The sequence below is a fragment of the Haematobia irritans genome, chromosome 4 (genome assembly GCF_050003625.1).
Source record: "Haematobia irritans isolate KBUSLIRL chromosome 4, ASM5000362v1, whole genome shotgun sequence".
Lineage (NCBI taxonomy): Eukaryota > Metazoa > Arthropoda > Insecta > Diptera > Muscidae > Haematobia > Haematobia irritans.
Genome location: NC_134400.1, coordinates 183,119,389 through 183,141,901, shown reverse-complemented (window position 1 = coordinate 183,141,901; position 22,513 = coordinate 183,119,389). Strand labels below are relative to the sequence as shown.

Below are 22,513 nucleotides of genomic sequence, written 5' to 3'. Positions count from 1 at the left end.
AATTTGATAGACTTCTACAAAATCAATAGACTCAAAATTTAAGGTGGAACACAATGTTAGTAAAAAAATATGGGAAACATTTAAATCTGAAGCAATTTTAAGGAAACTTCGCAAAAGTTTATTTATGATTTATCGCTCGATATATATTTATTAGAAGTTTAGGAAAATAAGAGTCATTTTTACAACTTTTCGACTAAGCAGTGGCGATTTTACAAGGAACATTTTGGTATTTTGACCATTTTTGTCGAAATCAGAAAAACATACATATATATGGGAGATATATCTAAATCTGAACCGATTTCAACCAAATTTGGCACGCATAGCTACAATGCTAATTCTACTTCCTGTGAAAAATTTCAACTAAATCGGAGCAAAAAATTGGCCTCTGTGGTCATATGAGTGTAAATCGGGCGAAAGCTATATATGGTAGATATATCTAAATCTGAACCGATTTCAACCAAATTTGGCACGCATAGCTATTTACAATGCTAATTTTACTCCCTGTGCAAAATTTCAACTAAATCGGAGCAAAAAATTGGCCTCTGTTGTCATATGAGTGTAAATCGGGCGAAAGCTATATATGGGAGCTATATCTAAATCTGAACCGATTTCAACCAAATTTGGCACGCATAGCTATAATGCTAATTCTACTCACTGTGCAAAATTTCAACTAAATCGGAGTTAAAAATTGGCCTCTGTGGTCATATGAGTGTAAATCGGGCGAAAGCTATATATGGGAGCTATATCTAAATCTGAACCGATTTCAATAAAATTTGGCACCCTTGACTACACTACTAATTGTACTCCTAGTGCAAAATTTCAACCAAATTGGGGTAAAACTCTGGCTTCTGGGACCGTATTAGTCCATATCGGGCGAAAGATATATATGGGAGCTATATCTAAATCTGAACTGATTTCTTCCAAAATCAAAAGGTTTCTATTCTGAGCCAAAACACATAGTTGTGCCAAATTTTAAGTCGATTGGACTAAAACTGCGACCTAGACTTTGATTACAAAAATGTGTTCACGGACAGACGGACATGGCTATATCGACTCAGGAACCCACCCTGAGCAGTTTTGCCAAAGACACCATGTGTCTATCTCGTCTCCTTCTTGGTGTTGCAAACATATGCACTAACTTATAATACCCTGTTCCACAGTGTGGCGCAGGGTATAAAAAATGTGTTTTTCTTTGTTAGACCGGGGACTTATCAGCCAACCTGTTGCAACACATACGAGTATTCTTATTACATACACCCAGAAAAAAGTGCCTTCGAAACTAAAGGAAAAAATTTTCATCAATATAGTTTATCCATTTTATTTCCATTAAGGTAAATTTTTGTGAAAAATAATAAAATTTACTCGTTTCTGTAAAAAAAACCTAAACTGTAAGCAGTTAGGAATAGTTCATTAACTAGAATAAGGCATGGAATTTTACTCATACTATTTTCTTCACTGGGTATAAGAATTTACTACTGAAAAAGAAAATTTTATTCACCGATAAGAAAGCATTCGTAAAAATAAACAAAAACCGAACTAAAACCAAGTTTCCTCAAAATTAGTAAAATTTCTTATAAAATGATAATTGCGACTTCCTTTATAATAGAAAGTTTTTCATACATACGAACAACACTTGGCATAGAAAAATATTTTAGTTCATTCGTACTAAGAAGTATGAAATCCTTTCAAAACTTAAGGAAACACACTTGTTAGAATATAGGAAATTTTCCTAAATTTCTATTGTCTACCTGTAATCGATACCTGTCATCGTAATCGATGTGTTTGCGCGTGGGTGTAATCGATATATTTGCGCGTCGGTTGTTTTTTTAGTTTGAATCGCGTTGTTTCGGAGAGATTGTTAAAAAATAATATGGTAAAATAATATAATAAATAACAAATAAAATATATAAAATATTTGTTATTTTAAATTAGTGAGAAAAATTTTCGTTTTTTTAAATAAATCTATCAATGTTCGTGATAGTGTACACAGAAAAAAAAGTGTCTCGTAAATTTAAGAAGATTTTTACAATAATTTATTACAAGAATTTTCCAGAATTTTAGGTCATTTTTCGTATCTTCAACGAAAATTAACTACTCGAAAGGAAATTTTACAAATTCTAAGTAGCAATCGTTTAGTTCATGGCCTACAAAATACGATGGAAATTTCCTTAAAAAATTTCTTAACTGGTAGTTAGGTTAGGTTAGGTTATGTGGCAGCCCGATGTATCAGGCTCACTTAGACTATTCAATCCATTGTGATACCACAGTGGTGAACTTCTCTCTTATCACTGAGTGCTGCCCGATTCCATGTTAAACTCAATGACAAGGGACCTCCTTTTTATAGCCGAGTCCGAACGGCGTTCCACATTCTAGTGAAACCACTTAGAGAAGCTTTGAAACCCTCAGAAATGTCACCAGCATTACTGAGGTGGGATAATCCACCGCTGAAAAACTTTTTGGTGTTCGGTCGTAGCAGGAATCGAACCCACGACCTTGTGTATGCAAGGCGGGCATGCTAACCATTGCACCACGGTGGCTCCCTAACTGGTAGTTAAAAATTCGTTTGTTATGCTATAAAACTACTTGTGAAATGTTAAGTATTTTCTAAATAATAAGTGCAATTTACTATAAGATTTTTTTGTATGAGAAAATATTTTTTTACGAAAAATGAACTTGAAAGTGGATAGCAATTTCTTACTGACAATTCCTATAGTTAATAATTGTTGGTAAAAAAAATACCCAATGAAATATTTTTAGTTCACATGTAATTAAATTTATAGACATTTTCGTCAAAAATGGTACACCCAGAAAAAAGTGCCTTCGAAACTAAAGGAAGAATTTTTCATCAATATAGTTTATCCATTTTATTTCCATTAAGGTAAATTTTTGTGAAAAATAATAAAATTTACTCGTTTCAGTAAAAAAATCCTAAACTGTAAGCAGTTAGGAATAGTTCATTAACTAGAATAAGGCATGGAATTTTACTCATACTGTTTTCTTCGCAGGGTATAAGAATTTACTACTGAACAAGAAAATTTTATTCACCGATAACAAAGCATTCGTAAAAATAAACAAAATACAAACTAAAACTAAGTTTCCTCAAAATTAGTAAAATTTCTTATAAAATGATAATTGCGACTTCCTTTATAATAGAAAGTTTTTCATACATACGCACAACACTTGGCATAGAAAAATATTTTAGTTCATACGTACTAAGAAGTATGGAATCCTTTCAAAACTTAAGAAAACACACTAGTTAGAATATAGGAAATTTTCCTATATTTCTATTATCTACCTGTAATCGATACCTGTCATCGTAATCGATGTGTTTGCGCGTGGGTGTAATCGATATGTTTGCGCGTGGAATGTTTTTAGTTGAAATCGCGTTGTTGTGGTATACGGAGAGATTGTTAAAAAATAATATGGTAAAATAATATAATAAATAACAAATAAAATATATAAAATATTTGTTAATTTAAATTAGTGAGAAAAATGTTCGTTTTTTGAAAATAAATCTATGAATGTTCGTGATGCTGTATAAAGAAAGAAAATACCAACAAAATAACAACCCTTTCATTTGTCATTTTGGAATCTTCAATTATCAGGTAATATTCAGTGACGCTAACATTTTGTAACAAAAATGGTTTATGATTTTTTATATTTTTAGGTATTGAAATTGTAAAAGGAGGACAAAATCATGAGGCAGCAACTTATTAAAAGTGAAAAGTACAAGAAGAAGAAAACGTGCGTTTTAAGTTGATAATATCACATGGAAATTGGAAATAGTGGAATAATAAACTAATATTTCAAGGACAGTCGATGCTGTTGATTCTTAATAAATATATTCAATAATTAATAAAATATGTCTTTTATTGAAGATAAGAGAGAAGTTCACCACTGTGGTATCACAATGGGCTGAATAGTCTAAGTGAGCCTGATACATCGGGCTGCCACATAACCTAACCTAACCTATTGAAGATAAAATTGCTTATTTAAAAATTAAAATTGTATTTAAAAACGAAGGTAAGCAGTTCTAATTATGAAGTAAAAGTTTTACCACAAATATGTAAGATTTGTCCAAATGAATGAAAAAATATCAATAAAATCATTCCATATATGAATTCAAATCAGTTAAATTTTTTCATTCTGCAGTATAGTGGTACATAAATATAGGAAAATATTAACTAATATATGGAATGCATTCTACCTAATTTCAACGAAAATCACATCGTTCAAACAAATAAAAATGTCTTTGGCGCTATACGAAGTTCAACTTTCTTCACAATGAGTTCATTTTAACTTAAAGAAGGGGTCACTTTTTTCTGGGCATAGATAACATTTCATGAAAATTTTGCAAATTTTAAGTTAAACGTTTCATCGTTCATAAACTGGTGTGCCTTTACGAATATTATTCTCAGAGTAAATTGTCAGCAGATGCGATGAACTAATGCATAGTACAGAGATCTTTATCGGCATAGTGGAATGTGATTAATGTAAAAATGATGTTACTTGAGTTTTGTTGTGTATACATGAGCGTGGGGTTGTTTTTATTTTGGTTCATTTAGTGGTTTGTGTGTGTTTGTTATTCTTGGATGGTTTATTGGCTGGATGTGGTGTTGTTTTCAATAAAGGCACATGTGTTTTTGTTGTTGTAGGAATGTTTTGGCTTTGCTTGGTTTTGTTTGGCATGCTTCAGTTGTATAGTTGGCGTTGGCGTGGGCTGTTGCATCTTTTAATATGCAACAAGGGAATATTTGGAATATTTTGGAATTTTGAGACATACACCCAGAAAAAAGTGCCTTCGAAACTAAAGGAAAAAATTTTCATCAATATAGTTTATCCATTTTATTTCCATTAAGGTAAATTTTTGTGAAAAATAATAAAATTTACTCGTTTCAGTAAAAAAATCCTAAACTGTAAGCAGTTAGGAATAGTTCATTAACTAGAATAAGGCATGAAATTTTACTCATACTATTTTCTTCGCTGGGTATAAGAATTTACTACTGAAAAAGAAAATTTTATTCACCGATAACAAAGCATTCGTAAAAATAAACAAAAACCGAACTAAAACCAAGTTTCCTCAAAATTAGTAAAATTTCTTATAAAATGATAATTGCGACTTCCTTTATAATAGAAAGTTTTTCATACATACGAACAACACTTGGCATAGAAAAATATTTTAGTTCATTCGTACTAAGAAGTATGCAATCCTTTCAAAACTTAAGGAAACACACTTGTTAGAATATAGGAAATTTTCCTAAATTTCTATTGTCTACCTGTAATCGATACCTGTCATCGTAATCGATGTGTTTGCGCGTGGGTGTAATCGATATATTTGCGCGTCGGTTGTTTTTTTAGTTGGAATCGCGTTGTTTTGGTATACGGAGAGATTGTTAAAAAATAATATGGTAAAATAATATAATAAATAACAAATAAAATATATAAAATATTTGTTATTTTAAATTAGTGAGAAAAATTTTTGTTTTTTTTTTAAATAAATCTATTAATGTTCGTGATAGTGTATAAAGAAAGAAAACACCAGCAGAATAACAACCCTTTCATTTGTCTTCATTTTGGAATCTTCAATTATCAGGTAATATTCAGTGACGCTAACCTTTTGCAACAAAAATGTTTTATGATTTTTTATATTTGTAGGTATTGCAATTGTAAAAGGAGGACAAAATCGTTAGGCAGCAACTTATTAAAAGTGAAAAGTACAAGAAGAAGAAAAAGTGCGTTTTACAGTTGATAATATCACACGGAAATTGGAAATAGTGGAATAATAAACTAATATTTCAAAGAGATTCGATGCTGTTGATTCTTAATAAATATATTCAATATATTAATAAAACATGTCTTTTATTGAAGATAAAATTGCTTATAGAAATAAATAAAATTGTATTTAAAAACGAAGGTAAGCAGTTCTAATTATGAAGTAAAAGTTTTACCACAAATGTGTAAGATTTGTCGAAATGAATGAAAAAATTTCAATAAAATCATTCCATATATGAATTCAAATTAGTTAAATTTTTTCATTCTGTAGTATAGTGGTATATAAATATAGGAAAATGTTAACTAATATATGGAATGCATTATTCCTAATTTCTACGAAAATCACATCGTTCAAACAAATAAAAATTTCTTTGGCGCTATACGAAGTTCAACTTTCTTCACAATGAGTTCATTTTAACTTAAAGAAGGGGTCACTTTTTTCTGGGTGTATATTGGTGTTTGTTTATTAAACCTTTTAAATGAAAGTTATTAATATTTTATCGGTAGTTTCGAGAAAAGTTATTAAGAATATTTAGGAAAATATGTTGAAATTGAAAGTGTATTGAAATTTTTATTATTCAATGTAAAAAATTAATATTCAATTCCAGATGAATTTGGACAATTTTTGTTATATCTCAGCGTATAGTTTAGCCATAAATTGGTAAGTATTGTTTTTTTAATATGGCTTTCTTTTAAAAGTAATATTTTTTATGTATATTATTATTTGTTAATTATTTTTTTTTTTTTTGGAAACCAGTTTAATGTTTTTCTTTGTTGTAAAAGCAATATTTAATTTCAGAGCAACTCCAGATGGGTTCGAAAATAGAGAATTGGTAAGTTTTCTTTTAAAATTTGGCTTTCTTTCAACTAGAATATTTACGTTTTTATGACCTTTTTGTCATCAAAATTATAGGTTTTTAATACCTTATTTAAGTATTTCTTTAATCAATTTTTTTGGAAACCAATGTAATATTTTAATGTAAAACAAGTATATACGGCCGTAAGTTCGGCCAGGCCGAATCTTATGTACCCTCCACCATGGATTGCGTAGGAACTTCTACTAAAGGCTGTCATCCACAATCGAATTACTTGGGTTGCGATAACACTTGCCGATGGCAAGGTATCGTAAAACTTTTTAACACTGTCTTCTAAATTGTAAGTTAGCCGATACGGGGTATATATTAAACAAAAAAAGGCCGATTAAATACGTATATAATCTAGTTTGACAAAATTTTCTATAGAAATAAAATTTTGACAAAATTTTCTATAGAAATGAAACATTGACAAAATTTTCTATAGAAATAAAATTTTGACAAAATTTTCTATAGAAATAAAAATTTGACAAAATTTTCTATAGAAATAAAAACTTGACAAAATTTTCTATAGAAATAAAATGTTGACAAAATTTTCTATGGAAGTAAAATGTTGACAAAATTTTCTATAGCAATACAATTTTGACAAAAATTTCTATAGAAATAAAATGTTGACAAAATTTTGTATAGAAATGAAATTTTGACAAAACTTTGTATAGAAATAATATGTTGACAAAATTTTCTACAGAAATAAATTTTTTAAAAATTTTCTATAGAAATAAAATTTTGACAAACATTTCTATATAAATAAACTTTTGACAAAATTTTCTATTGAAATGAAATTTTAACAAAATTTTCTATAGTAATAAAATTTGACAAAATTTTCTATAGAAATAAAATTTTGACAAAATTTTCTATGGAAATAAAATTTTGACAAACATTTGTATAGAAATAAACTTTTGACAAAACTTTCTATAGAAATGAAATTTTGACAAAACTTTCTACAGTAATAAAATTTGACAAAATTTTCTATGGAAATAAAGTTTTGGTAGATTATTTTTGGCGATATGGACCAATTTTTGTGTAATAAGTCATCGGCTATATATAACTAAAGACCGATATGGACCAATTTTTACATGGCTGTTAGAGGCCATATATTGACAAAATGTACCAAATTTCAACCGTATCGGATGACTTTTGCTCCTCCAAGAGGTTCCGGACGTCAAATCTGGGGACGGTTTATATGGGAACTATATATAATTATGGACCGATATGGACCAATTTTTGCATGTTTGTTAGAGACCATATACTAACACCATGTACCAAAGTTCAACTGGATCGGATGAATTTTGCTCTTCCAAGAGGCTCCGGAGGTCAAATCTGGGGATCGGTTTATATGGGGGCTATATATAATTATGGACCGATATGGACCAATTTTTGCATGGTTATTAGAGGCCGTAAACTAACATCAGGTACCAAATTTCAACCGGATCGGATGAATTTTGCCCCTCCAAGAGGCTCCAGAGGTCAAATCTGGGGATCGGTTTATATGGGGGCTATATATATTTATGGACCGATATGGACCAATTTTTGCATGGTTGTTAAAAACCGTATACTAAGACCACGTACTAAATTTCAACCGGATCGGATGAATTTTGCTCCTCCAAGAGGCTCCGGTGGTCAAATCTGGGGATCGGTTTATATGGGAGCTATATATAATTATTGACCGATATGGACCAATTTTTGCATGGTTGTTAGAGGCCGTATACTAACATCAGGTACCAAATTTCAACCGGATCGGATGAATTTTGCCCCTGCAAAAGTCTCCGGAGGTCAAATCTGGGGATCGGTTTATATGGGGGCTATATATAATTATGGACCGATATGCACCAAATTTTGCATGGTTGTTAGAGACCATATACTAACATCAGGTACCAAATTTCAATCGGATCGGATGAATTTTGCCCCTCCAAGAGGCTCCGGAGGTCAAATCTGGGGATCGGTTTATATGGGGGCTATATATAATTATGGACCGATATGAACCAATTTTTGCATGGTTGTTAGAGACCGTATACTAAGACCACGTACCAAATTTCAACCGGATCGGATGAATTTTGCTGCTCCGGGAGGCTCCCCAAGCCAAATTTGGGGATCGGTTTATATGGGGGCTATACGTAAACGTGGTGCGATATGGCCCATTTTCAATACCATCCGACCTACATCAATAACAACTACTTGTGCCAAGTTTCAAGTCGATAGCTTGTTTCGTTCGGAAGTTAGCGTGATTTCCACAGACGGACGGACAGCCGGACAGACGGACAGACGGACAGACGGACGGACGGACGGACATGCTTAGATCGACTCAGAATTTCACCACGACCCAGAATATATATACTTTATGGGGTCTTAGAGCAATATTTCGATGTGTTACAAACGGAATGACAAAGTTAATATACCCCCATCCTATGGTGGAGGGTATAAAAACAAATATTTGATTTCAGAATAACCCCTTAAAAATTTGAAAAAAATGTTGGTACTCCTTTGTTTGTAATTTAATAGTGAATTGGTAAGGATTCTTTAACTTTCTTTTAACCAGAATATTTGTTTTTTTATGCATAATATTATTTTTTCATTCGATTTTTTGGAAACCTATTTAATAATTTTATTTAATGTAAAAAATAAATATTTAATTTCAGAATAGCCCAAATAAATTTTGACAACTTTTTATATTTGCCCTCAGCGTACAATTTAATAGAGAATTGGTAAGTTTTATATTAAAACTCTGGCTTTCTTTCAACTAGAATATTTATTTTTATTATATCCTTCACATCGATAACAACACAGTTTTATGAGTTTATTTAGAATACTTCATTATTTCTCTAATTGTTTCAGGTACAAATGTTATGAGATACGTTTTCAAAGAAAAGTTGAATTTCTTACACCATTTGATAAAATGCCCCCAAATATGGTAAGTTACAAGCTAAAATGAAGAATTAAAAATTATATTTCATTACATGGTGTTAATTTTTAACAATTTTCATTATTGTTTCCATTTTTTTCCAGCAAGATATGTGAAAAACTTACCTACGATGAATAAAAAAGGATAAGTCAAAATGTCCAAACAGCGGGTTCAAATGAACTACTCTCTGTTCCACGTGGTCATAATTTTTATTCACAAAAAACATTGTGTTAAGAACTTTCATCATAAGTTTTTATAATAAAGTACTTTTGCTTAAAGAAAGTTTAATTTTAATGTATGAAAATTTTCATAATAGTAAAACGGTTTGTTGTTCCTTTAATTATTTAATTTCTCTGTACTGTGGAATGATTGATTTAAAAATAGTTTAATCGTCGACATTTTAAAGAGACTGTTAACCAATTTTTATTATCGGGTTTCCCACAAAATAAGCAAGTAAATCAAAATAATACTGACTTTTTAACTTGGTAGGGGTATATAAATCTTATGGTGTTGTAAAAATGAACTAAACTACAATGTTATAGATGAACTAAAACTTAAGAGAATTATAAACTAGACAAGTTGAAAAAAATCTTAAGGGCTAAATCATGGTCAATATTACTACAGTTTAGTTCATTTTGCAATGGAAAAGGGTTCACTGTTTTTTCAGTGTATAAAGAAAGAAAACACCAGCAGAATAACAACCCTTTCATTTGTCTTCATTTTGGAATCTTCAATTATCAGGTAATATTCAGTGACGCTAACCTTTTGCAACAAAAATGTTTTATGATTTTTTATATTTGTAGGTATTGAAATTGTAAAAGGAGGACAAAATCATTAGGCAGCAACTTATTAAAAGTGAAAAGTACAAGAAGAAGAAAAAGTGCGTTTTACAGTTGATAATATCACACGGAAATTGGAAATAGTGGAATAATAAACTAATATTTCAAAGAGATTCGATGCTGTTGATTCTTAATAAATATATTCAATATATTAATAAAACATGTCTTTTATTGAAGATAAAATTGCTTATAGAAATAAATAAAATTGTATTTAAAAACGAAGGTAAGCAGTTCTAATTATGAAGTAAAAGTTTTACCACAAATGTGTAAGATTTGTCGAAATGAATGAAAAAATTTCAATAAAATCATTCCATATATGAATTCAAATTAGTTAAATTTTTTCATTCTGTAGTATAGTGGTATATAAATGTAGGAAAATGTTAACTAATATATGGAATGCATTATTCCTAATTTCTACGAAAATCACATCGTTCAAACAAATAAAAATGTCTTTGGCGCTATACGAAGTTCAACTTTCTTCACAATGAGTTCATTTTAACTTAAAGAAGGGGTCACTTTTTTCTGGGTGTATATTGTTTTTATACCCACCACCATAGAATGGTGACGGGGGTATAATAAGTTTGTCATTCCGTTTATAACACATCGAAATATCGATTTCCGACTATATAAAGTATATATATTCTTGATCAGGGAGAAATTCTAAGACGATATAACCATGTCCGTCTGTCTGGCTCTCTGTTGGAATCACGCTACAGTCTTCAATAATGAAGCAATCGTGCTGAAATTTTGCACAAACTCGTCTTTTGTCTGCAGGCAGGTCAAGTTCGAAGATGGGCTATATCGGTCCAGGGTTTGATATAGTTCCCATATAAGCCGACCTCCCGATTTGGGGTCTTGGGCTTATAGAAACCGTATTTTTTATCTAATTTGCCTGAATTTAGAAATCTAAAGGTATTTTAGAACCATAAAGAGGTATGCCAAAAATGGTGAGCATCCGTCCATGTTTTGGTATAGCCCCCATATAGACCGATCTCCCGATATGGGGTCTTGGGCTTATAGAAACCGTAGTTTTTATCCGATTTGCCTGAAATTGTAAATATTCTGGTATTTTAGGCTCACACAAACGTGTACCGGATTAAGTTTTTATCGGTCCATTTGGTAAGGCCTCCATATAGACCGATTTCGCTTCTTGGGGGTATAGATTTCGCTTCTTGGGGGTATAGAAGGCGCACTGATCATGAAAATTGCTTGAAACTCGATGTAAAATTTCCAGATTTACTTCTCGTGTGAAAATCTACAGATTTCAAATCAAGACGTTATTTTATAATTTTCTTGCACACTTACAAGAGATGTTAATGACTCCTATAAAACTCACACAAAAATGGTTCTTATAAATCCAGAATCTGATATAGTCTTCATAGGTAAAATCTTTAAATTTATTTTCGGGAAGTGTACTGGTTGAACTGCTCTGCTTGATCTGTCCTCAAACCCCCCTGAAATTTCAAAGGAAACCCACATATTTGATTCATGGTGGTGGGTATTTAAGATTCGGTCCGGCCGAACTTACTGCAGTATATATTTGTTTTTTTTTTATACCCTGCGCCATACTGTGGAACAGGGTATTATAATTTAGTGAATATGTTTGCAACACCCAGAAGGAGACGAGATAGACATATGGCGTCTTTGGCAATATTATTCAGGGTCAGCCCCTTAGTCGATCTAGCCATGTCCGTCTGTCTGTGAACACATTTTTGTAATCAAAGTCTAGGTCGCAATTTAAGTTCAATCGACTTTAAATTTGGTACAAGTATGTATTTTGCGTCAGAATAGAACCCTATTGATTTTGGAAGAAATAACATTGTAACTATGCATACCACATTTGGTTGAAATCGGTTCAGAATTAGATATAGCTCCCATATTTATCTTTCGCCCGATATGCACTTATATGGCCCCAGAAGCCAGAGTGTTGCCCTAATTTACTTTAAATTTTGCACAGGAAGTAGAATTAATATTGTAGCTTGTGTGCCAAATTTGGTTGAAATCGGTTCAGATTTATATATAGCTCTCACTTATATATATTTCCCCCGATTTTCACTTATATGACAACAGAGGTTGTAAAGTTGTAATCCGATTTAGGTGAAATTTTCCACAGGGAGTAGAAATAACATTGTAACTATGCATACCAAATTTGGTTGAAATCGGTTCAGATTTAGATATAGCTCTCATATATAAATATGTGTTTCTTGTTTCGGCAAAAATGGACAAAATACCCAAATTTTCCTTGTAAAATCGCCGTGTAAACATAACTTTAATTTTCCTATACTTGTAATAAAAGGAAAGGACTCCAACTCCTGATCATCTTGAAAACCAGTGCCATTACCCGTGAAATATTCGTTAATTTCGTCAGTGTCATACACAATATCCCTATGACCCGAACCAACACAACCAGAAGTACGTAGAATATTCCAAAATTTGCCGAATTCTCGCCACCAAAAAGACTCGTATAAAATGTCCGTCTCTCCTTGCGAATAACACCCTTAGCCCTATTGCAATAAGTCCTCCAATGGGTCTCAGAATGGTCATTTAGAAAGGCTTTGTTAGCTAAATCTCTAAGCGATCGAGCTAAAATGATATTGCTACGTCTCATCCATGCATCATTTCTATATACCACACGTTTACGCACAATTGGAACAAAAGAGAAAAGATCACAAAGTAAATTGCTAGGCAAAGAATGGTAGAGAAGTCCAAATTGTCAATATAAGTTAGCAAATCATCCCAATTGATTGGACTGATATAGAAGGACATTGGGTCTGATTACAATCTAGAATAGAAATTCCACTCGAAAGAAAATAATCTATTAAAGAAGTTGATCGTGTTCTAAGATCAAAATGTGTAGGTCTCGAACTATGGGTGACCATCAAATGCAACCGTGAACATAAAGAACGAAGACAATTCGATCTAACTGTGTTAAAAAGATTGCAGTTGAAATCACCAGTTATCAGGATACTAGAATACGAAAGTAAAAGGTCTCTATGAGAATTCTCAAAAATATCAAAATTACCCCTACACACAAAAAAAATTCTGATTCAATCACGAAATTAATTGATCCAATTAATTTTTTAATTGAAATGTCTTCAATCACAGAAATGATAGTATCAATTAAAAAATTAATTGAAGGTCAATTAAAAAATAATTGATTCAATTAAAAAATTAATTGATACTATTAATTTTTGTGATTGATTTTTGTTTCAATTAAAAAATTTGTTGAATCAATTAAATTTTTAATTGAATATTTTTTAAAACTCAATTAAAATTTTAATTGGAAAAATTTTCGTGAAATTTTTTCTGTGTAGGCAAGAATACTCGTAGTACTTCAATAAGGATTTATCACCGATCTGATCACAATTGGCGTGTTTATCAACCGATGTTCTTCACATTCCGTAAATCCTAATATTTTATTAGTTTCGCAAAACTTGCAAAATATCAGCCAAATCGGTTCAGATTTAGATATAGCTCCCATATATATCTTTCGTCCGATTTAGACTCATATGACCACAGAGGCCAAAGTTCACTACCGATTTTCGTGAAATTTTGCATAGAGAGCAGAATTGACATTCTACCAATGCTTGGTAAATGTGATTGAAATCGGTTCAGATTTAGATATAGCTCCCATATATACCTTTCGTCCGATTTGAACTAATATGGCCTCAGAAGACATAGTTTTGCAGTGATTTGCTTCAAATTTTGCACAAAGGGTACGTTTAGTGGTATCGTTATATGTGCCAAATTTGGTTAAAATCGGTTCAGATTTAGATATAGCTCCCATATATACCTATCGTCCGATTTGAACTTATATGGCCTCAAAGCCAGGGTTTTGCCCTGGCTTGCTTCAAATTTTGCACAAGGAGTACGTTTAATAGTATCGGTAAGTTTGCCAAATTTTGTGGAAATCGGTTCAGATGTAGATATAGCTGTCATATATATTTTTCGCCCGATACTCCCATTTACGTGAAATTTTGCAGAGATAGCAGAATTATTATTCTAACTATGCATGTCAAATTTAGTCAAAGTCGGTTCAGATTATATATAGCTCCCATGTATACGTACACCAGAGTTGGGAAATGTGGTAGACTGTTTCATATTTTAGACACATTTTCTATGGGATTTTCCTCCAATTAACTGGATAGCATTAGCCAATTTATGTTTTAATTCTAGAGATTTTGTAGAAGTACAAAAAATTGTCTCCATTATAAGTATTTGTATCTGAAAATGCAAACCTTTATATAGCTCCCAGCAAATTTGAAGTAGTTCAGATGGTAACACAAATGTTGGTTTACATAGTGGTGAAGGGTATAATATAGTCGGCCCGCCCGACTTTAGACTTTACTTAAGCCATGTTTTAGTGTAAACGAGATTAAAATGTTAGTAATGTTGTTAGCAGATTTTTCTGTTATATCAACTATCACATTTCTTTGGATGTAGTAAGTACCTACCTTAAATATCTAATGACTAGTATTAACTTATTATCATTTTTTTTTAATTTAACGTTTTATTTAACAACATGTATTTATTTTAGTATTATTATAAAAATGTATAACATTCAACAACTTTTTTGTAGGACATTCTACGATAATAAGAAAACGTTTGGGGTTTGAAATTTTACTTTTGCATTACAATTAACTTTTAAATATTTCGATATTATCACATTCTGTTAAATGTTTCATAAAATTACAAAATCCATAAATATTATTTAAACAATTGTAACAATGAAATGTACGCAGTTTATTAGCACAAATGGTTTTACCAAAATGTATTTGCATTTCGTTAAAGGAATCAAAAACTTTTAAGCATATTTCACAGTAGTAACGGCATAAAACATCATCGCTATTGGGAAAATCATTTTTTAAATTCTGATTTAGTGATGATGGACTATTTTTATGTAGTTTTTTATTATAATAACATCTTACACTAGGTTCAATATTTTCGCAGCAATTTGATACCTCTATTTGAACTTGATTTTTCTCTGTTGACTCTGGTGAATCTATAATTTCATTTTTGTTGATTGGATTTGCAAAATACTTGCCATTACTTTCAGCAATTTTTTGTTTTTCTCGAGTACAGGATAAATTTGAGTTATCAGCACATTTTTTTAAGCCTTCATCTGTTTCGGTAAATATGTGATCTTCAGATTTTACGCTTTCGGTATTATAGTTAAAGCTTTCTATATTGATCACTTTGTTTGTACTCCGAACTGTTTTGATGAGTTCATCTGCTTCGGTAAATATATCATCTTCAAATTTTGCGCTTTCGGTACTACAGTTAAAACTTTTTGTATTGATCACTTTGCTTGAACTCCGAACTGTTTCGATGATTTGACAATGTTCAGATTTTAAGGGTTTTTCCTCAGCGCTATTTTTTACAATACTACTGGAAATTTTACAAATTTCCTTCGTAGGAACATTTTTTGGAATATTTTTGCTGATATTTGAACCATCTATTCGAGGCTCACTTTTGACTGTAGACTTTGACGAAATTCCAATTTGCTTTCGGTTACAGTTATTCACACAATATTTGCATTTAGTGGGAACAATTTTTCTTTTACTTCTAGTGTATCGACACACATTTCTTGTGTTATCGACACACATTTCTTCCGTAAAGATACGATGTCGATATTTTGCACTTCCAGTATTACAGTTAAAAGTATTTTGGTTGATCAATTTTCTGGAACTCTGAACTGTTTTCATAAGTGGAAGATAACCAGTGCTTAAGGTCCCATCATCTGTTCTCTTACTTACAATACTACTGGAAACTTTAACAAAATTCTTCGTGGGAACACTTTGTTGAATATTATTGCTGATATTTGATTCAAGTGTTTGATTTTTAGTTTTTGCTGCAGCCTTTGACGAATTTTTAATTTCCTTTTTGTTGATAGTGTCAACAATTTTTCTTCTCGTATATGAAAAATGTTTGTTATCGTTACATTTTATTGATCTTTCATCTTTTTTGGCAATGATAGTATGTCGAGATATTACATTTCCAGTATTACAGTTAAAACTTTTTGCATTCCCCAGTTTGTTTAATCTGTGTCCATCAGGACTGTTGTTTGATATAGTACTGGAAATTTTGCGAATATCAGCTGAGATTTGGCCACTTGTGATAGCTTGATGCATTCCTAGAAATAAAATTATGAAGTGAAGGTGAATTATATATTGCAAATATGTAACAACCAAGCATTGGATGCATAATCTGTCCTTGATTTATTGTGCTTATCAGAGGAAGCCGAAAAACGTGTAAAACAGCACGAATTTATTAAAAATCCAAAAGTGTAAGCTTCATTGAAAAACTCTAAAGAAAAAAGTCTGTTACACACAGCAGTTAGCTTTGTAAAAATGCAGGTTTATAGTTCTCGTAGAATTTTTAGAATTAAAAACAGATTTTCAAGGGCCAAAGATATTTTTGTATATTCCAGCCCATTAAGTTCTTACAAATGCCATTCAATTCACCAACATAAAATTTTAAAATGTTTCATATAGACAAAACGTCTTGTCATAACCACAGAGCTTGTACATTATAGTCATTTCTATTAGCGAAAAATATAAATAATGAGCTTCTTAAGTAAGCAATCTCAAAAATTGTCAAAATTCTTCCTTTAATCAATATCTCTCAAATGTGCTATTTTAATACAGTTGGTTTAGAACATCATATTATAGACAGAGCCAGGCAATCACTCTTAATTGCAAAATTTAGTTATTTTTATACCCTCCACCATAGGATGGGGGGTATATTAACTTTGTCATTCCGTTTGTAACACATCGAAATATTGCTCTAAGACCCCATAAAGTATATATATTCTGGGTCGTGGTGAAATTCTGAGTCGATCTGAGCATGTCCGTCCGTCCGTCCGTCTGTTGAAATCACGCTAACTTCCGAACGAAACAAGCTATAGACTTGAAACTTGGTACACGTAGTTGTTATTGATGTAGGTCGGATGGTATTGAAAATGGGCCATATCGGTCCACTTTTACGTATAGCCCCCATATAAACGGACCCCCAAATTTAGCTCGCGAGGCCTCTAAGAGAGGCAAATTTCGTCCGATCCGGCTGAAATTTGGTACATGGTGTAAGTATATGGTCTCTAACAACCATGCAAAAATTGGTCCACATAGGTCCATAATTATATATAGCCCCCATATAAACCGATCCCCCGATTTGGCTTGCGAGGCCTCTAAGAGAAGCAAATTTCATCCGATCCGGCTGAAATTTGGTACATGGTGTTAGTATATGGTCTTTAACAACCATGCAAAAATTGGTCCACATCGGTCCATAATTATATATAGCCCCGATATAAACCGATCCCCCAATTTGGCTTGCGAGGCCTCTAAGAGAAGCAAATTTCATCCGATCAGGCTGAAATTTGGTACATGGTGTTAGTATATGGTCTCTAACAACCATGCAAAAATTGGTCCACATCGTTCCATAATTATATATAGCCCCCATATAAACCGATCACCAGATTTGACCTCCGGAGCCTCTTGGAAGACCAAAATTCATCTGATTCAGTTGAAGTTTGGTACGTGGTGTTAATATATGGCCTCAAACTCCCATGTAAAAATTGGTCGGTATCGGTCCATAATTATATATAGGCCCCATATAAACCGATCCCCAGATTTGACCTCCAGAACCCCTTGGAAGAGCAAAATTCTTCCCATTCGGTTGAAATTTGGTACGTGATGTTAGTATATGGTATCCAACAACCATGCAGGAATTGGTTCCTATCAGCCCATAATGATATATAGCTCCCATATAAACCGATCCCCAGATTTCACCTCCGGTGCCTTTTGGAGAAGCAAAATTCATCCGATCTGATTAAAATTTGGTACGTGGTGATCGTATATGATATTTAACAACCATGCCAAAAGTGGTCCATATCAGTCCATAATCATATATAGCCCCATATAAACCGATCCCGAGATTTGGTTTTGGAGCCTCTTGGAGGAGCAAATTTCATCCGAGTGAGTTGAAATTTGGTACATTGTGCTAGTATATGGTCGTTAAAAACCATGCGTAACTAGGTCCATATCGGTCTATATTTATATATATCCCTCAGATAAATCGATTTCCAATCACACAAAAATTGGTCCATATCAAGTTAATCAATCTATATAGCCCCCATATAAGCGGCCCCCATATTTCAATTCTGGCTCTCTACGTACGGTGCAAAAGTCCATGTCGACTCGTAATTATTTGTAGACTTACCTATACATAAGTTTTTTTGTCTATAATATACCACGTATGGACTAACTCACAATTTAGAAAACGATGTTAAGAAGTTTTAAGATACCACAACCCAAGTAATTCGATTGTGGATGACAGTCTTTCGTAGAAGTTTCTACGCAATCCATGGTGGAGGGTACATAAGATTTCGCCTGTCCGAACTTACGGCCGTATACACTTGTTTTCAATTATATCCAATTTATGAAAATCCTATAATATAAATATTGCCAAACATACCTTTTTCGTTTGTTTTTACGACATCAAGGCTCATCTCTTCCGCAAGTATATTCTGTTTACCAAAATAGCCCTGCGGTATAAATATAGTTTCCCGGACTTCACTGAATATAGGCTCTTGGATGATGATAACATTAGCCTCAGATGTATGCTCAGTTTTATTGCAGTCATATTCTTGAATTATGAATTCATGTTTATAGTTAGTTTCAAAAGGTAAATTATTTTCTGTTTGCCTTTTAGCATTTGAACAAGCATTTGTTTTCGATTGCCTAATTTTATTTGTACTACACTCGTTGGTAATTGGGAAATGGCCAAGCATTCCTGAGAATTTTTGATATATAGATGTTTTCAGACGTTTCTTACATATTTCCAGTATAAATTTTAGATCCAAGCGATAACGATGGGCCAGAAAACGTCCAATTTGTAAAATTTTCCCCTGTATATTTTCCTGATACTGTAAATAGTCACTCCAGAAATATTTGTTAACTGTATAATTGGACACTTTGAAGATTGCACGCAATCTATCGATCTGATTTTGAATTTTACCAATTGACAAATTCCCTCTGCCATTCCATAGTGCTCTCTTGGTCCATTCAATAAGCAGTTGATGTAGAGCCTCTACTTCATTTTCGGCTATTATTTTGTGCTTACTTATCTTAAAGGAAGGGGTGTATGCTCCATGGTTATTGGGACACTTTTTGGAAATTTTAATTCGTTTTATTTTACTGTTTATAAAAGCCATTCGACTGATCTTTTCCTCGTGCACTTGGTTTTGCACAGACAGTCTATTTTTATCTTCCACTATATCATCAACACAAATCACCTCCGACGTGCTATCTGGTTCAAATTGGTCAACCTGCATCGTTGATCCATAATTAGTCTACATTGCTTCAATGGCTTTTTACTGAAAATAAATACTTAAGAAGAATTTGCCCAAATTAACAAACGTATTAAAATGTCTGTTTTATTCTCGACAAAGTCTTGATCCTCAATATTCACTCTATGGCGGACTCTATGGCGAATTCCCTTAAGCAATTACTAACAATTATATTTGCCTTTTCAATAAGAAATATTGTAAAAGTTCGTATAACAATTAATACAAATAATTTATTATAAATATAAATAAACAATATCTTGTCAAACTAACCCAAATAAGTTTTGCGATCAACAAGTTATTTTGACATAGACGTGTTCGCTTACTTTCCCGGTCATAATTATCCAGTTATCTTCTCATTTCAAATTAGTTAAAATTTCCGCAGACGCCATGCAGAAATATTTCCAAGGACAATGTAAGACATGGCCAATTACAATTACGAAATAAAAACAATGTTTATCAAATTGAAAATGGATATGAGCAAATTGATTAATGCAAAAACCTTTAGACTGCAAAACGGTTTATGTAATTTCATAAATATATTTTTGAAGTCCTGTATAATTCTTGTGCGGGCATATTAACAATTGTATTACAGTGGATTAAGTGGATTACATATGGATTAAGCGCACAAACAACTGACTAATTTTTATTAATTATATTCTGAGATATTTCGAGAGATACGAATCTTTTCCATTTATTGTGAAGCTCAGCTTCATCTGCAATGATGTTGATGATATCATTCATACTGAAGCATTTCTCCATTATGGCGTAAACATCTGGGGGGTTACTCTGTATTGCGATGCGTAAGAAAAATTGTCGCGAATCTAGTAATTGGTACTCAGTAATTCGTATTCGTATCTACCTTGCGCATCTAGTTTTCGCAAATCTGGCATCACCGCACTCTATAATGCGAAAGCGTATGTCAAACTCGTTCGTTGATCGCAAAAATCGTGCGCAAACAAAATAGCAATCGCAAAGTAACAAATATGTAAGTAAGCACAATTAAATTTTTATATTTGTATCTAAATTGTTTATTGTTTTAGGGAAAAACCAAAAAAGTTACAGACACAGCAACGTCAGTTCCAAACTTTGGTAGACTTTATGGTCTCTTCCGCAGTTACCTCAAATTGTATGTGCTTGGGACAAAGTATTCGTTCAATCACCTCGCAAACTTCTTGTAAGCAGCGCGACATAGATTGCTCTGATAGTCCTAAAAGATGGTCTTGGCCGATTTGTAGATAACCACCTTGTCCAAGCAATTTCAAAGCAGCGGCCACTTTTATTGGAGTTGGAATGGCTGTGGATTTATTTGGAACGACAAGGTCGTCTTTAATAGCGTTTAATACATACATAAACGCATCTTTATTAAGACGAAATCTATAAAAATGAAATATTCGAAAACGTTTGTCACATAATTTGAGTTTCCATTTTCTTACCCGTGGTCACTTAGGGAGAGTATATTTGACCGATCTCGCAAAATTCTTCTTGTAATTCGTTCATGTTAATTTTCTTCAAACCATAACGCTATCGAATCCATAATTATTACTTTTTTGTTATAAACGATTAGCAAGTTTTAAAAGAACACGCACCGAACGGAAGATTGTTTAAAATGTTTTTATTTACAATTTTTTGACATTTCTTTTTATCATTTTCGTTATTGTTTACATTGTGCAGCCAGCGTTGTCATATTTTCGCTTTATTTTGCTAAAGCGTTACCATATTTTCAGTTTACTTTGCGAAAGCGTTTGCGCAAGTGATACAGAGTACCGAATTGTACTCTTAACGCATTTAACTATCGCATCGCATTTGCTTTCGTATCGCAATACAGAGTAACCCCCCTGATATTGATAAATATTTTTGGCTATAGTATATAACAAGTAGTTTTCTATAAAGTTCAAAATCAGCAGCATTGGTAATCTGTAAAGTAAAAAAATATTACATTAATGCCGGTACTATGTTTGGTTTCTTTATTGAAACTTATATAAAAAGTTGGAAGTTCCTTATCTTAACTGTCTATACATATATTGTTTTGAATATGAGAATATTATTTAATGCTCAAATAATAACAAGTATCTTGAAACTTGAAAAACGTAGCAAAACCTTCGTATTTCACCATCGAACTTACATAGCGTTTACCGAACACTTTAAAGAAAGCTGTACGCAAATAAATTTCGCTGAATTCTGGCATTTGTTCGCTTTGTGTACATCTAGAAAAAGAGATATACAAATTTAGCATGTGTAAATTTCCATTTCATATAAAAGGACGATTAAAAATGTCAAAGAAGTGTTTTTGTTTTTATTTTATATATTTATTGTGTGTATCCTGTTTGACAGGTTCCTCAATATGAAAGCGTCATTAAAGCTCCATCCCAATAGTTTTCAAAAATAATTTACTGAAAGTAGTTTTCCAGAACATCTCATCAGTACAAATATAGGCGGTATCACAGGTTAAATTTAGATGAAATTCTTCCTCTTTCGTCAATCGACATGGTTGTGTGCAACCTCCAGTAAAATGGTCGTAACTATTACGTCACTTTACTTTTCCACTAATTCGAACTTAAACCCCATTTGTAGACACTGTCAGCAAAGATTATAAATTATTAAAATATCTCACTTACTTTATTAAATTTTCATACGCGTTAATAATTGGATCATGCAACAATAATAACATTGAATTTTACGGAGTTTTAAAATAGAAGAGATTTTATAGTGCTTCCTAGGACTGGAGCTCTTAGTTGTGTTTACGGAAACTTTAACGGCGCATAGGTTTTTGTTTACAATATGTAGG

At 32.2% G+C, this 22,513-nt stretch overlaps 1 protein-coding gene and 3 long non-coding RNA genes across 6 annotated transcripts; 3 read left to right on the top strand and 1 right to left on the bottom strand.

Moving 5' to 3' along the window:
- Positions 1-3,399: 3,399 nt before the first annotated feature.
- LOC142237184 (uncharacterized) lies at positions 3,400-3,861 on the top strand. Its single transcript, XR_012722379.1, has 2 exons — positions 3,400-3,605; positions 3,668-3,861. It is a non-coding gene; the product is annotated as an uncharacterized LOC142237184 (long non-coding RNA).
- A 1,622-nt stretch (positions 3,862-5,483) lies between these two features.
- On the top strand, positions 5,484-5,851 carry LOC142234681 (uncharacterized). The gene is made up of 2 exons (XR_012721678.1): positions 5,484-5,593; positions 5,656-5,851. It is a non-coding gene; the product is annotated as an uncharacterized LOC142234681 (long non-coding RNA).
- Positions 5,852-14,872: 9,021 nt separating this feature from the next.
- On the bottom strand, positions 14,873-20,500 carry LOC142233595 (uncharacterized). Of its 3 annotated transcripts, none has more exons than XM_075304562.1 (3): positions 19,895-20,500; positions 18,855-19,768; positions 14,873-16,515 (listed from the first exon to the last, which is right to left on the bottom strand). In XM_075304562.1, exons 2-3 carry the CDS (start codon positions 19,711-19,713, stop codon positions 15,020-15,022), a joined length of 2,355 nt encoding a protein of 784 aa, XP_075160677.1. In that variant the 5' UTR covers positions 19,714-19,768; positions 19,895-20,500; the 3' UTR covers positions 14,873-15,019. The 3 variants fall into 3 exon arrangements, with proteins under 3 accessions (XP_075160677.1, XP_075160678.1, XP_075160676.1); XM_075304563.1 differs by having other exon boundaries at positions 19,999-20,500; XM_075304561.1 differs by having other exon boundaries at positions 18,855-19,961.
- A 10-nt stretch (positions 20,501-20,510) lies between these two features.
- LOC142233596 (uncharacterized) lies at positions 20,511-21,140 on the top strand. The gene is made up of 2 exons (XR_012721444.1): positions 20,511-20,713; positions 20,769-21,140. It is a non-coding gene; the product is annotated as an uncharacterized LOC142233596 (long non-coding RNA).
- Positions 21,141-22,513: the final 1,373 nt, after the last annotated feature.

What these genes read in the sequence shown, in the direction of transcription:
- LOC142233595 (XM_075304562.1), bottom strand. Translation starts at nt 19,713, where the DNA reads ATGCAGGTTGACCAATTTGAACCAGATAGCACGTCGGAGGTGATTTGT. An exon ending in CGTAAAAACAAACGAAAAAG is followed by an intron (nt 16,516 to 18,854) that starts GTATGTTTGGCA and finishes TTTTATTTCTAG; the next exon opens with GAATGCATCAAGCTATCACA.